Genomic DNA, 16,759 nt, shown 5'->3' with positions numbered 1-16,759 from the left:
TAAATAATCACTACATTCTAACATCTTCCACGTGTTTACCATTAAATGCGAAACGTTCCCATTAAACAACCAGAGATACAGTAAGAATTAAATGTTTTGTAGTTTCAAATAGAACATTCTTTTCACAAAAAACATAACAAATGTCTAAAATAGGTTCTTAAATCTAGATAGGAAAAAGGTAAGCTTTTCACTTCATACGCCGATTGTGTGTGTGTGTGTCCCTGTGTATATATACATACATACACACACCCGCACCTTCTGTCTCTGTGCGTGCCTGCATACGTATATGTATATGCACATCTTGTCACGTATGAAATATTGCTTCTATACTACTTTTCATCAGGCTAAGAAAAACACAAGATTTGCACCACAGTTACAAAAAATTGGCTTCTACAAGAATTTTCAAAACTTGAATTGCTGCTCAAACGATCGAGGAAAAAAATAATTTGCGTTATCAAACTGTTCTAAAAAGTCTCTTCTTCAAAAACTTATTCTCCTGCTTTTTTTTTTGCTTTTTTTTTTTTTTTACATTTTAAAGTTTTTTAAAAGACACAAAATATGCATAGCTATCAACATTATGTCAAACAGCTGGGGGAAAAAAAAGAATTTAAAAATCGAAATCAAAATAAATTAAAAAAAATTGGTGTTTATTGCAGCTGTAGTACTTGGGGAAAAAAAATAAAGTTTAAAAGATGAAAATTGTAAGCCACAGAAGGCACAAGAACAATTGGACTCGTGGGGGGGGGGAGGGGGAAATGGTATTTTTGAAGGATTTCTTTTTTTAATCCTTCCGCTGGTGCATTTAAGGTCTAGGCACAGACTATAACCTCAAGTTTATATGCAGAAATAAATCTGAATTAGCAGTAAATGAATGGCAACGAGGGGTTTTCTGGGTGGATTTTTGCAACTCTTTTCCCTATGTAAACTTTTCATCACAATAAAAGTAGCCTCCTGCCTTTTAGCCATTTTCAGTGGAATACGATTGAGATCGTTTGTAAGCAACTGCTTTCTACTTCAAATTTAGTGGGAGCTATGCCATGGATTTATAATTTTAAGTGTATTGGGAGGCACAAAGGCAATATGGCTATAAACTGCAGGGGAAAAAAAATCACATAACTGAAAAGATCAAATTATCATTTATTCCTTTTTCAGACCGAGGAGGGCTTTATTTTGCTTTTAAGATTAATTTTCTACTCTTAATTCCTACACCTCTTTTGCTATTGAGATTATGCTACTTATAAATAAATAAATAAATGCAACAACATCAAGTGTTGAGTATACAATTTCACTTATTTAGATTATGTGAATCACATTGCAGCCAAATAATAATAATTAATAATAATATTAATAATAATAATAAACATCAACAACAACATAATAAAAGCAATGGTAAAATCACATATTGAGATGGTAGCTAGTAGTATGTCCACATAGCATGACTAAAGTATGGCTTTGCTTTCTTATGTCCAAGGTGACAATGCAGTGTTAGATTTTGTATCTGATGGTATGCCAATGATAAACTTATTGTATTGAAACTTGAGCATTTTATGCCACTTCTTCCCAGAAATCAAAAAGTGCATGAATGCAATTTTCATCCTTTCTTATTCAGAATTTGTGTGAGTTACATCTTTATGAAGTGTAATGTTTACCAAATCTTGCACAAAAAAAGAAAGAAAAAGGGAAAAGAAAGAAAAAGGAAAGAAGAAAAGGGAATAAAATAAAGTAAAAGAAAGGAGAGGAAAAAAAAGTTAATAAAAGAAAAAGAAAGTATAAATGAAGGGAAAAGAAAAAAGAAAAGCAAATTAAAAAGAGAAAAGTGAAAAGAGAAAAGAGGACACATCCTGCCTGCTGTAAGAATACATACAGTATTAGGTACTCTCATGGAGTCTAAGATCAAGATTTGTTTTGCTTTTAATGCATAGTGAAAATGTTGGCACTTCATCCCATGCTATTGTCTGCATTGCCTATACTCCACAGATACTGCCAATGCTTGAAAAGAACGACAGGGAATCACAGGATTGTGCTGTTTAATTTGAAGTCAGCAGGTTTTTAAGGCTTTCTGCTAACAATAATTGCTTTCATACATTTCTGTCTATCAGCAGTATTTGTAAATGAAGTGAAATTGCAATGATCAGGTCAGCTCTTTAGTCACATGGGTAAACTTTCACTCTCCAAAGTCAAAATGTAATTTTAAAATAAAGAAATAAGATATCAATATCCTCAACGGTCTAAATATAATTCACAGCTAATTAGGACCTTCCTCTATTCAGATTGAATTATGTAGGGGAAAATACTATTGATGATAACAATAAATTCTTACTGCATCTGCACAAGAGACGACAGAGAAAATGACAAATACAGAGTGCCATAGCATATTCAACCTTCCCCCAAACTTGTGGAGACAATACCTTTCTGAAAACATGAGAAAAAGATAGCCACTGAAGAAAGCATGAGAACTAGCAGCTAGCTTTCTTTCTGTCTGCTGGCATGTTGTGGTATATATAGCATTCAGGTTAACCCAGCCTCATCGTGGACTTCACACTGTAGCTCAGATTTTGGTCAAGACAAGCTCCAGCTTTAGAAGCCAAGTGCAGCACATTGCTCAAACAGGTTTGGTTTTTGGGTTTGTTGTTCTTTATTTTCTTCTTTTTTTTTTTTTTTTCTAAGCTGCACTTACTGTAAATTTTCAAGATCCAATTTGGCTATCTGAACCCTGTATAGCCAGGAGGACACTGTATTGGCTTGATTAGATCTTTATGAAAATGGTTTTTATTTTTATTTTTTATTCTTCTCTGATTAAGAAAAGACTAATTATATTTTACAGCTACAAACAAGTCTTTTTCTTCCTTTCTTTCTATTTCTTTTTTTTTTTTTTTCATTTTCTTGTTAAACTTTGCCTCAACACTGTGAGGTGGACGCTTTCTTCTACTACAGCTAAGGTCAGTCAAAAAGTGCTTTTTCAGGACAGATGTCAAACAGAAAACAAACAGAAAACTTTTGTATACTGGAAAGGAGATTTTTAGGGGCAGAACGGGCTAAGAAAAGAATCATTTCAGGGACTAATACCACTTAAAGTAAGACCAAGACATGGCAAGATAGGATGCTGAAGGTTTCATTTTTACTCTATGGAGAGTGAAATGCTTCCGCTTTAATAAGCTGACCGTGTTCCAGAATTAGTGTGATTGATACAATATCGTGCATGAATTACTGGCCTCACCCTGCAAAAAATGGTACTTAATTTGTGCAAACATCCCTTGCTGCAATTTAGGGAACCAACCATTGGGCACACTGATTACTGGTGCAGGGCATTTATCTTTTCTGTAAAGAAAAATATAAAGAACAGGGTTTGCTTTTTTTTTTTGGGGGGGGGGGGGGGGGGGTATCACTTCTTGGAGTGAGTACCTAAACCAGCTGTTGTCTTAATTTTATTTGTTTTTGGTAGTATGAAACAATCTAATTATTGGTTAAAAAGAATATAAAATAAGACAAAGCTCGAAGCTTATGAGGTGACTCCACAGAGTTCAGACCTTTAGCAGTATAAACATAATATAAACTTCATTGTCTGTAGTATTGTGCCATGACATTAGTCTCACCAAGACAAAATGCCACTTTGCAGCAAGCAATAAATCTGACAAAGCATTTTTAAACATAATGCCCTAACTTTGCTAAGACAGGCTTTTACAAGCTTCCAAACTCTTCTCCCTGAAAATTAACCCCGTTGGTTCTCCAAACGTTAAGGGTCTCGGGCAAAAGTAAACTGAAGGCTGAAGTAAAACAACCATCCCCTTGGAACCAACCGAAAACTTAAATCCAGGAGGAATCATAGTCTAATTTCATATTCATATATATGTATGTGATACACATATATATGAAATTAAAATAGAGACACGTGACTTGGGCATCAGAAGGGGACTGCTACTTTTCATACATTCATAAATAGCTGCTGAACTCTCTACTCATGAAGAAGCTCTTGTAGGCAGTTTGGGGATTTGAAAATCTCGGGGACCTCACTGTCCAGCTTACAGATGACCTTGTATATGGCCTTCTTCCAGGAAGGATCAACATCTTTGCCTGCGATAATGGCATTGAAAAACTCTCGTAACGTGATCTGAGCCACTTCCAGGAATCTCTCTGGAACCTGCTGATACAAGGAGACAATGGCATTAATACAGTTTTCAATTTCAAGTCTCTGGTTCTTCAAAGGAAACTGAGCTAAGTTCTTTCTTTCAGAAAGGGGCTTACATAGCACCTGCATTTTCTAAATGCGGCAGCCTTCTATTCTCTTATGCAAAGATGTTATATATAGTACTATAGCAATAACTTTTATAACATGTGTTAGAGACCTTTGTAAAGTCTACTGACAGAATGTAGGTAACAAAATGTTACTGTCTGAGTTTGGAGAGTAGGGGATTTATAGGATATAATTAGCAGGAGGGGAAACAAACACATTGTCTTCAAGGAGAGAAATCTCCGCTTGATATCTTACCCATGCATTTACAACTATGTTCTTCTCTCCATGTGGGAACTGATACAAAAGTTATGCACACATAGAAAGCATAACTCCTGTGTACCTCTATGTTTAACTTTGGTCACAACTAGTGCTGAAAGGTATCAAAGAAATTCAGAGTATCTCTGAGTGCTGTCCATAGTTTAAAAGCAAGCAAGCGAGCTTTCAGCTAAGGGCTTGCTTCGGTGGCTGCTGTGCAGGAGATCTCCATAAGATGGCTTTCTTGGGAAACATTATGGTCTTCTCTTCTTTTTCAGAAGTCTACAAACAAACCCCCAATCTTTTCAATGGGTGCGTTGTGCTCCAAGTGGTTCCTTAGCTGCAATGCCTTAAACTTATCTGGGTTTTCCAAATGTCACTGTCACTTCACTGGTGAGCCAAATGGCCAGCTAGCAGAATACTACTCGCAGCAGTCCCTGAACAATGGCTTCACAGGATGTTAGGGGTTGGAAGGGACTCAAAGAAATCATCGAGTCCAATGCACCCCTGCCAGAACAGGTCCAGACAGGCCTTGAAAGTCTCCAGAGAAGGAGACTCCACAGTCTCTCTGGGAAGCCTGTGCCAATGCTCTGTGACCCTCAACACAAGTTTCCTCTTGTGTTGAGCTGGAACCTCCTGTGCTGCAACTTACATCCATTTCTTCTTGTCCTGTCCCAGGGAGCAAGTGAGTGGAGCCTGTTGCAAATCTCCTGACCCCCAGCCCTCAGATACTTATAAACATGTATTAAATCCCCTTTCAGTCTTCTCTTCTCCAGACTAAACAGCCCCAGGTCCCTCAGCTTCTCCTCATAAGGCAGTGCTCCAGTCCCCTAATAATCCTCATAGCTCTCACTTGGACACTCTGGAGCTTAATGTTTAAAAAAAAAAGTTATCTCCAACCTTTAGTAATTCATCCTAAATAGATGTCTCAGGCACTAGCACCACCTTCTTACCCTCTGCCTTACATGATTCAAAAGCAACCACTATAATGAACTGTAGGTCAGTTACAAGGTCGAGGTCATCTCCATAAAGGTATTCTTTTCTGCTTTTAATACAGGAATACAGCTCTAGAACTGCTAACACACAGCCAGCCGGTAGCCAGCATGCTTAGAATAGCAGGTGTTCTCCCACTGCTCTTCTTTGCCCGCTCCACCAAGAGAATTCTCCAACCTATAGCAGGGGCCACTGCAACCATTCCTGTGGTGGCCAACAGACACCTGGGGAGACCTCACTCGTGTGCTGAATGCCAGATTGCCAGATCTGGGTCGGTACCATATCCTGTACCTCAGGGGTTTTTTCCTTCTCCCTTTAGAAGCCATTTTCAGAAACCTTGTCTGGAAATGTGTGTGTTTAACCTGGTAAGGTAGAGTACTGGAGCCTCACTCACCTACCACTGCTGGGGAAACACAAGCAGTTTGCTAGCCAGATTTTGCCATCAGATAAGCATGAGATCAGCTGCCCCTGACACCAGATGACAAACTGCCTCCAGAAGCTCCACAGCAGCAGTACTCTGTCTACATCCAAGAGTGAAATCTAGTCCCGGCATGGTTTCCTCTGCTCCCAAAGGCAGGCTGCCTTCTGTGGAAATGCTTCATTCATAGAATCATAGAATGTCAGGGGCTGGAAAGGACCTCAAAAGATCATCTGGTCCAGCCCCATCCAGGGCAGGATCACCTAAACCAGATCACACTGGAACGTATTCAGACGGTTCTTGAATATCTCCAGAGAGGGAGACTCCACAATCTCCCTGGGCAGCCTGTTCCAGTGTTCTGTCCCCCTCACAGGGAAAAAAATTCTTCCTCAGGTTCACATGGAACCTCCTATGCCTCAACTTCCACCCATTGCCCAGTGTCATTGGGCATCACCCAGCAGAGCCTGGCTCCAGCCTTCTTGTACTCACCTTTACATATTTATAAACATGAATGAGGTCACCCCTTAGTCTCCTCCTCTCCAAGCAGCACAGCCCCAGCTCCCTCAGGCTCTCCTCATAAGGAAGATGTTCAACTTCCTTAATCATCTTTGTGGCTCTGTGCTGTACTCTCTCAAGCAGCTCCCTGTCCTTCTTGAGTTGGGGGGCCCAGACCTAGACACAATGCTCCAGATGAGGCCTCACCAGGGCAGAGCAGAGAGGCAGGAGAACCTCCTTCGACCTATTAACCACAGCCCTTCTAATCCACCTCAGAATGGCTTTGGCCTTCCTTGCCACAAGAGCACACTGCTGGCTCATGGCCATCCTTCCATCCACCAGCACTCCCAAGTCCTTCTCCTCTTCACTGCTCTCCAGCAGTTCAGTCCCCAGCCTATACTCATATGTGGGATTGCTCTTTCCCAGGTGCACAACTCTACACTTGCCCCTGTTGAACTTCATTAAAATTCTCCAAGCCCAACTCTCAGCCTAAGTCTCTCTGAATGGCAGCACAACTCTCTGCTGTGGCAGCCACTCCACCCAGCTTGGTGTCATCAGCAAACCTGCTGACAGTGCACTCCACGTTCTCATCCAGGTCACTGATGAATACATTGAATAATACTTGTCCCAGTATCTACCCCTGAGGAACTCCACTAGTTACAGGCATCCAGCTAGACTCTATCCCATTGACCACAACTCTCTGACTTCTTTCCTTTAACCAGTTCCCAATCCACCTCACTACTCCATCACCCAGACCACACCTCCTCAGTTTAGCTACGAGGATGCTGTGAGAGACAGTGCCAAATGCTTTACTGAAATCAAGGTAAAGCACATCCACTGCTCTTCCATCATCTATCCACCTGGTTACGTCCTCATAGAAGGTTATAAGGTTGGTCAAACATGACTGCCCCTTTGTAAAACCATGCTGACTGCTCCCAGTGACCTTCTTGTCCTTGATATGGCTAAGCACAGCGATGAGGATAAGCCACTCCATTATCTTTCCAGGGACGGAGGTGAGGTTACCTGGGTCCTTCTTCTTCCATATTCTGAATATTGGAGTGATGTTTGCCCTCCTCCAAACCCCAGGCACCTCTCCTGTCCACCAAGACTTACCAAAGATGATGGAGAGTGGTCTGGCAATGACCTGTGCCAGCTCCTTCAGCACTCGAGAGTGCACGCCATCAGGACCCATGGATGTTCAGTTTACGTAACTGTTCCCTAACCCAGTCCTCACTAACCCAGTCCCTGTCAACCACGAAAGCCTCCTCCTTAACCTTGTCTTCCTCCATAGCCTCAAGGCTGTGGGGCTCTTGGGTATAGACGAGACAAAGAAGGCATTCGATGGGGCTATTTGAGGCAATTTGAACAGGAATTGTGAGGGAAGAAAATAACTGTTATGTTTCTGTCGCTCCAGCTCAAAGAAATACTTAAAATCTTCCCACAACCACTCTGCTGTTTGGCCACTTGGTAATACATCTGCAACAGATACCATGCTTGTCTCATTCCTGCATTGCTACAAAAAACAACACACTTCTATGTTCACGTGCTCCAACTGTTCATTGCTGTTCAACCTCCTTGGTATTCATAGAATCACAGAATCAACCAGGTTGGAAGAGACCTCCAAGATCATTCAGCCCAATCTATCACCCAGCCTTATGCGAAGGAGTTGTTGACTACATGATGCTAAGAAGAAATATAGTAGATAACAATTTCATTGGTGCACACTCTGATGATTGCTCATGAGGGCAAAAACTGATGAGCTTTAGAGTTTACATCTTTCAATTTTGGTGTCCACTACAGAGGACAGTGTTTAGATGCCTTTCTTCCACGTTTCTGGACATGAGAGGGAGGCAATTACAAGCACCTATATGAGAAGCACAAAGTCCAAATTCAAAATCTCCTACCTCTCCCATGACAACTTTAAGCATCAAAGTGACACCCCTTGGTTTTAAGCAGAGCCTTTGTCACTCAATTTCAACCTTTGCATATCAAAGTTTTCCAGGTAGGGGATGCTGCTTTTCCACTGAGCAGTCTGAACCCCCTGAAACTACCTTCCAGGCCTCCCACCCTAGTGAAGACACACAGGCTTTTCGTGTAGTCTAAGAGTTAGCTTTTAAGGTCTGACTTCATTGTACCTGCGCCACATCTGCAGGGCCAGGCCCCTTTGAACCTAGGACAACAGACTGCAGAGAGCAGCCCACAAACATAATAGTGAACAAAGCCCTGGGGGGGCTTTGATGAGACCGCCTTGAAATGCCAAGTTCCCAAAGATCTTCCCTACTCTTCAGGCATTTAAAACCGTTCATAGCTCTCTCCTTTTGGGATGTTATTAGCAATTTTTCATGTCAAACTGGATTACACACATTACTTTGCATGTTGTAATGTGAATAGCACTGTGATTAATCCCCACAGGATAGTACATCAGCCAACATTTTTCCTTTCTAGAAAGAGTAACTACACAGTGCTGCTGTTTCTGTGGTTTTTGGGGTTTTTTGGTTAATAAAGAAAATACTAGTGAAGTCTAGAGCTTGAAAATAAATATTTAAATGGATGAGTAGTTAGATTTTTCACTGGGCAATAATCAGTCAGCCATGTTAATTATGTGTCTGGGGGTAGCATTTCCCTGACCCTAAGTGATGGCAACCTATTCAGCGCATCTTTACACCTAACTGACTGAACATCTCTGAAGTAGGAACATCTGCAGAAAATGCTTCAGTGACAAATAAACTCCATCTATGCTGCTTTTAATAGAACCAACAATCCCTAGTATGAACCCAGGGCATTTTCTTAGCATCAGGTGGCAGCAGTCAATCAAACATTCACACTGTACAATTCACCAGGAGGAAAGACAATGAGGTCTGCTCAGGGGGAGCGTAGGTAGGCTTCAGCTGGACCCACCTCAGCCCGATTCAGACAGAAATCAACACTTTGTCGCATGCTCCTCTGCCAAAGAAAAAGTAACAGGCCAAACTTTTGGCTAGTGTAAATCAGCAGGGCTCTACCAGCCTTAGTGCAGTTATGCTGATTTATACCTGATATGCATCAGACCCATACAGTGCCCCTTCTCAAGCCTTTGTCTATGAAAACTGGGAGGGAATTAAAGCTCTCATCTGCTCTTGTCTGTTTATGCTGTTTTAACTACTGGCATTTTCCTTGGCTTGAACAACAAACCTGAACTATTTCACTCCTGGGTTTGCCTCTGCAACTACCATGCCGAACCATTTGGATTAGCACTGTGGGGGAGTGCTTTGTTAAAAATACCCAGCACAAACTATTTCTATGTAAGCAAAAGTATAGTTCCAGGGGCTCAAAAGTTGGAACCAAGTCAGACCTAACACACTCCTTTCACACAGAAACGAATGCAGCTGCAGAAAGTGATACGCTTTAAAAATACTTGTTGAACTTCTTCTCAAGGAAAACGTTACTAAAAGGGCAGAAGTGACTGCAAAGGTGAGGGCAGATCCTCTTAGCTAGTTTAAGTCAGCGCCGCTCACGGAAAATCAGTGAAGCAATCCTGACTTCAATCCAACAAAGAGAATCAGGCTTCCCTTTCTGCTGGCATGCATGGACTTTAAAAATCACCATTGAGAAGGCGGGCACACTAGGAGTAGATACGTGTCTCAAGCTGGTGGTCAGTCAGTGGCCCTTCACCCTTTTTGTCACTGTGGAGTTGTCTTGTACCAATTATTAGTTAAATAATTTTTTTTGGGGTTGTGCAGCAAAGACTTTTTCTCCCTTCCCTCCCATTCCTCTCATCTCCTCCCCTCCCCGAGCCCTCCTCCTCTTCCCGGTTGCTTTACCTTCAAGGATGATTTGTTTTATTAAACTGACTGTCCCCAGCCTCTGCAGTACATAATAAAAGCCTGACATAGCAGCCTGCCTGCCTTCTGTGTCCTGCAGATACTCATCATAAGTGTCAGGACATACCAAGGTTAGCGGTCACTGGAAGTGCGCTCACTGGCTCAAGCCTTGCCAAACATGCTTGGCAGCTGAATGAATGTCACAGAGAATAGAAGGGGAATTACAAAGGTTACAAAGAAGACAGCCTCTCTCTCTCTCTCTCTCTCTTTTTTTTTTTTTTTTTTCTGGAGATATATAAGCTGATTTTTCACACTTCTGAAATAAACATCAGCTCATTCACAGTCCCTTTCCAGCACCTAAATCTCTCCCATTGTCAAGCAAACATTTAATTTCTCCCCAAGCCTGATTTCTTCATTAGCAAAATAAGATGCTTAAGTCTCTCTTAATAGAAAAGGGGGGGAAAAAAATACAAAAACCAAATGACAGAACAAGCCACCGGTCTGCTCTAAGATTTATATGTGTATTTCATGTCTTTAATCCTGTTAAAGGTGGGCTTCCTCACAGTTAATCTTTTAAACTTCCAAAAATTCTTGCTCAAGTGGTAAATCTAGATGACAGAAAAAGCAATACAGATGTAAAGATCACAGAATTGTGAAAGTCAAGTTAAAGCTGATATTCCAGAGAATTGTGTTTTGTTTTTTTACTATAAAAGGGCAATAAAATGCTGACTGTAAGAAGACAATGTCAAGGAGAAAAGGGTATTGGTATTTTGGATACTCTTGACTGCTCGCCTTGGAGAGAGAGTTATTCTTGTCACAAACCCTTTTGTCTGCATCTGCTGACTGCTTGCCTGTAGCCAGCAGCATACTTTAACTGTTTTGTCACCTCCTAACATCACATGCATCAGCTGTTGTGCTTTTGTTACGGGTATTGTAGAGCTAATCCACTGTGGCTGTTCTACTGTGCAGTAAATAAAACAGAAACTGCTTCTCAGACAATTCTGCATGAATATTTCAGATGGCTTTTACAACTCTGATTCACAAAGTAAAATACAACCCACCTCCCCCCTCCCCAAACTAGACTCAGATGCCTCAAAGCTAATTGCATGCAATGACTTCAGGCATCAGAAACAACTGTTTCAGTTGGATAAATGAATAGCAGGCCTTTCTAAAGTTATTCTTTAAAAAATGCTGACCATCCTTCCTTCCTTGCAATTTTACCTGAGTATATTTTTTTTCCCCCTTTAGAACACTTGGAGTGTTTGGCAGTGGCAATTACACAGTATTTTGTTACAACAAAACGTTTCAATCATCTTTGAAATGGCTTCTTCCATAAGTGCAAGAGTCTAGGAAGTTTGGTTCAGCTTTACTTCAGCATCAAGTATTTTTTTAACCACAGAAGTAACTCAACAAAGTTCCTGAATTTCTCTCCCTCCAACTTTTCTAGAACAGGCAAAAAAATATTTACTCAGAAGCTCATTTTCTGCAGCTGATTGCTAAACTGTCCTAAAGCAGGGTGGCGTTGAGCATGTTCACAGGGGCAATGGCAGCAAACGCCAGCAAGAGGCCTGAAGCAGAAAGATCCTAGGAAAGGAGACAAACAGGTGAAGTACTTTACCGAGCATTCATTCACCCTTGTGCACACATGATTCCTCTAAACAAACTCTCCTATCCCTGCTGTTTGTTAAGTAAATATTGATCAAGGAGAGACATATCTCCTGACAGCAGTAGCACAAGCTGGGGACTTGTTCTGCAGACAGAGTGGACTTAACATGGATAAAATCAGGTGCTTTAGGAAGGCCACACAGAGATTACTAGCCAAAAGCCAAGAAGTCAGAGACTTGCCTTTTCTTTCCCCTTTACTGGGATTGTGACTTGGTTAAGTGGAACCTCCATAATAAAAAGAAAAGTCATCTGCTCCCTTACACAGTCTTACAGTCTTACAAAGCAAGAAGCTTGTGTATTAGGTGCCCAACTGACTTCCTATTTGTCTTTCTCACCAACTTATGCATTAATATTGAATGCAATAGACATGGAGCTTAAATCCCTCTCCTTTAACACATGTGGGAGGCTACCAAGGGGCAGCTCCTCAGCATTGTACATTTTCATTGTCCCTTAGTTTCAACAGAGAGTTTGCATCCCCTGTGGACAGTTCAGCTCTGGTCGTGCTGGACTTGGGGGTGTGTGTCTATGTGTGTGTGTACACATTTTCCTCAGAGGCACTTCTTTCCCACTCATACTTCAAGTTAGAGGTTCACCCTGGTGCCTGTGGGACCAGGTATGCATTGCCCTATGTAAGAGTGTCCAGTTTAGACCTGGTGTGTCAATTCATATAAGCAAACAGCAAAGATTTATTGAACTTCTGAGTCTGATGGCAGCTGTAGCCACAGAAAGCAGTAGCAAAACAGTCAAGTCATTAGTGGCTGTGATTTCTTGTCGAGTTTTAGCAGTGGGTAAAAGTGATCTCATCTTAGAAAACTACCAGAATTTGGGTGGACATTACAAGTTATTCAAGGGCTTCTTGGAGCAGAGCAGATTTGTAAGCACTCCCCCCAGATTGGATCAAAAGCCTCCAAACCACGCACAAGGCAACCATAAAGCTATTCACCTTGTCTGGCGGGACGGATGGAGAGGATTAGACATTAATTTTCAGGATGAGGGCCCATGTTTAGAAGTACCAAGACCAATGCAACCGTTCTAATATTGTAACAGCGTCAGACAACTGCTTGGCTGTGGCACACAAATCTGAAGATCCTTCAGACAGGGACAGCTGGGCTAAGCTTGAAACCTTTTCTCATACGATGTCTAATCTGTGCTAAACTTCGGCTCCATTTATACGACTAGGTTGGCCAGAGCGTACCTACAGACTTTGCCTGTGGTATTGTGCTGGAGTTTGATAGTGTGTTGTATTACTAATGTTCCAAGAGTAAACACACTTGTAGGAAACAGCTATAGTTCAAGGCTGCACTTTAAAAAAATAAATGTTTCATCAGTCTTACCAAAGGAACAAGAGGCAATAACACTCTGTATCATATTTTACAAAGCTTCAAAAGAACAATGTCCCGTTGAGTGAAATTCAGTAGCATTCTGTAAACATTAATTTAAGGAAATCAATAGGCTCTGTGAGCTAAAGCCATATTGCAAGATAAACTGGCTGGAGTGCTACTTTGTCAAACAGATTTTAGTTTTCTCGGCTAGATAAAGACGGTTTCAAAATGGGGTAACGTGTTGCAACCAAGGCTTGAAAACTATGTGGCCTTCAAACAGTCTGCTTGTTCCTACTACAAAGCTGGATAAACATACTTTAAAAATGATAAGATTGGTCCAGGATTGATTTTACTTTCAAATTTTATATAAAGTAGAATTCTTGGTAAAAGTGTGTTTAGATTGTGGATCCTACTGCAGGAATAAATAAGCGCAGCACAGACAGCCCAAGATACCAGGCTGCCAGGAGAGGTTAAATTATATGGAGGTGGCTTTTTGGTTTTTTGCAATTGCAGGGCATTATGGATTTAAAAAGTCTCTATTCATGTTGACCTGGTGGGCAGCAAGTCACCTTGCCAAACAGGAAAGCCAAAATCTCTAGTGGACTTAGGATCAGAGGTCTTCAGCTGGTGAAGGCAGCTCATGTTGCAGAGCACAAGGTTGTGGTAATGGGAGGTAAACAGATTGAAGGTGGCAAGAGAAGGCAGGCCAGATTGCTCTTCTAGCTGGATGATCTAGACAGTGGCTATAGAGAGAGACTCCACAGGGAACCTTTTCACCTAAGCATAAGGCATAAACAGCATCTATTAGACAAGTGACGGAGAATGTCCCCAAGATGTGAAGCAAGTCCACTACAGAGCAGCAGTCTCACCATGGGCAGCTCCATGTCAGACAGTTTTTATGTATGCACAATGGTCCACACCAGCACAGGTACAGCAAGAGCAGAAATGATTCTGGGGAAAACCTCATTCACAGCACAAACTGGATGTGCACAGGCAGCCCCTGCCCCCAGAATAAGGGTAAGGTGAGCTCTGGGGGCACAGTGGAATCTTAAAGAAAATGCTTCAGAAACTCCACTTGCATCATCTATATGCAATCTTGAGCTTCTTCCTCATACAAGGGAGATTTAAGCTCACAGGCTTTGAAGGCAAGCTGGCATCTAAACACATATTCCTATACCCACAGCCTGTTGTGCAGAAAACCTGTCAAGGACAAGTCCTTCCACTTCTCTCCCTACCTGTAAGACACTGCGTGAAAGCAATGTGAGGGTCAAAAGCCAGTAGTAACACAGTGAGGCATCGCACTGCTTCTGAAGCCTCGTCTCTGCAGGCTTGTGAGGAGAGCCTTCCTCATATGCATCACCCAAAGCCAGGGATCTCCCTGCTTTAGAAGAACAACATGGCAGCCCGCCTATCCACCAGGCCCTCTGCAGACTAAGGACTTGCACAATCAGCAGCTGCTAGCACAGATCTGCCACTGTTTCCAGGCTAATACTGCCCTGGTTGGTTTTCCTAGGCTCACAAGGGCAGCATCTGCAGTATCATGCTAGTGTTCTGGCTCCTGCCACACTTATCCAGACCATCACCTCCCCTCACGCACAGGCTCTTTTCCCTGGGCGCAGTGAGCTGCTGTGCGGGACCGTGTCAGTGCTGCAAGTCGGTGTGGCAGCATATCAAGCAGGAGGCTTTGGCTTCTACACAGGAATTGGAGGCAGGTTTTGGAGTAAGTTGCTACACTTTTTGGCGTGAAAGCCACGGCAGCATATGGCCCAATGTTCTCAGTTTAAGTCTGACACTTAACATTATTTAACAGTTTCTGTGTTAGGTGCTTTATAAGGTAAAGGAAATTAACAATTTTCAGCTAATTAGATCACTCAATTGGCTGAACATCCTGGACACCTCTCAGAAAAAAAAACAGGCTGGCTCAGGCAGTGGAAAGGCTAATGCCTCTTCCATTATCACTTATGAGGAGAGGGAAATAGTTGGAAAGGATGCTTTTATTTTATCAACACAAGTGAAAAATACCTCAACTATTGGACACTTCGGTAAACGCCTTTCTCCCAACTAGCACCTTTCTAGAGAGCGGGGTGGTGGTTTATCCACTGCTACATGTGTCTCAATTCCCCTGGCTACAGCAACAGCTCTCTGGTGCCACCATGGTCTGCATGTATTGCCTTCAAGTTTCCTCTCATGACTCCTGCCGTACAAATCTGTTCAGGAAGAGGTTTTTTTGGAAAGAGAAAAAGATGACCAAAATCTGGGTGGCTTTTGAGAATGGTCTGCTCTCCCACTGTGGGACACAAAGAGAAGCCCACTCATTAGGGACAGTGCTAACAACAGCTCTGAGCCTGGCATTTGGGAAGGGAAAAGCATTAGTCTGAGTCCAGCTCAAAAGAGAAAAATGACGAAAAGAGCAGAGGTTGCTTACTGCATTTAGTGCTACACTGTAGGGTTTTCACTCTTTGTGCAAGCTGGACAACACACACTCCTCTAATGATTTAAGAATCTATTTTAAAAGTGTTTGCCTGAAACAAAGCCGAGACTCCTTATCCCTTGAGTAGAGTTCGGGGCACTGGTAATCTGCAGCTGGCTTACTCTCATATCCTCCACCAAGCTCACAAAGAGGAGAGAGAATGGGCATAGCTCTTACAAGGAAACAAACACTGATAGTGGGGGCTGCTGAGATGCCTGATATTATCAGGGAAGTGAAAGTGGTAGTGCAGTGAAAATGGATACGGCGTGATACATTAGATTTAATCACTTGCATTTCAATTAAGCTTTTCCACAAATAAAGATTGGGAAGTGCTCATCAGGCTCCCGGCACGGCTGGAGCACCAAGAGCCACTGGTGCTTTACGCCCTGGCTGGACGCACACAGCAGCACTTCCGCAGCTCGTTCGGGCTGAAACTCTGTCTCCCAGGGTCCTCCCCCTTAGGACCCATCTTCCCACTCTGCAGTGCACAAGAGGCATCCTACATGCTAGAGCCCCTGGAGAACCTCTGTCCTGGAATTGCTGTGCCTGTGGTTCAGAGGATGAGCCCATCTATCACAGAAACACGGCTACTGTCTGGTGCAAACACAACAGCCTAGATGTGCTAGTTTGCAGGCACAAAGGTCAGCAAGACCTGCAAGCAGAGCGGGCTACAACAAAACAAAAAGAATTTCCACTTGCAATTTAGTTAGACTTTTTGCCTCTTGAAATTCAGTTCTCCTCCTCAAAAAATCACCAATAGCATTTTAAAGGGGAGGTGATTATCCAATTTCCTTTTCTGCCTTACTGATGAACTAGAACTGCATGAGATGTAGGCTTCTAATGGAAACTCTGATTGCCCTTAACTTACTGCACTGCCAAAGGCACCACTGCAGAATGGAAAAATCACTAAGGCTCCTATGGCTTGAGAGTTAGAGGTTTAGGATGTGCTGGGAAATGTAAGAATTGGAGGAGTAGTGGTTAGTGACACATCCCAGAACCTGCCCCATTTGAAAGTTGTCGAAGAAATAGAACACACACACACTTAACTTGGTCCCATTACAGTGAAATGCAATCTGCTACAAGAGGCTGCTCACGATGCCAAGCAGCATA

At 42.2% G+C, this 16,759-nt stretch overlaps 1 protein-coding gene across 4 annotated transcripts in view; it reads right to left on the bottom strand.

Moving 5' to 3' along the window:
* Positions 1-604: 604 nt before the first annotated feature.
* Positions 605-16,759, bottom strand: part of PROX1 (prospero homeobox 1) — a 51,441-nt gene continuing 35,286 nt past the window's right edge. The window contains exon 5 of one of the 4 annotated variants that reach the window (XM_064164491.1): positions 605-4,141. In XM_064164491.1, coding sequence (XP_064020561.1) covers positions 3,953-4,141 — 189 coding nt within the window. In that variant the 3' untranslated portion in view covers positions 605-3,952. Of the gene's footprint in view, positions 4,142-13,882; positions 13,957-16,221; positions 16,318-16,759 lie in introns of those variants that run through there. The other 3 variants (XM_064164492.1, XM_064164496.1, XM_064164495.1) reach the window with 3 other exon arrangements.

Source organism: Pogoniulus pusillus, chromosome 25 (genome assembly GCF_015220805.1).
Source record: "Pogoniulus pusillus isolate bPogPus1 chromosome 25, bPogPus1.pri, whole genome shotgun sequence".
NCBI classification, from domain to species: Eukaryota; Metazoa; Chordata; class Aves; order Piciformes; family Lybiidae; genus Pogoniulus; species Pogoniulus pusillus.
The sequence above is the reverse complement of the archived record's forward strand: the minus strand, read 5'-3'. Positions and strand labels throughout refer to the sequence as shown.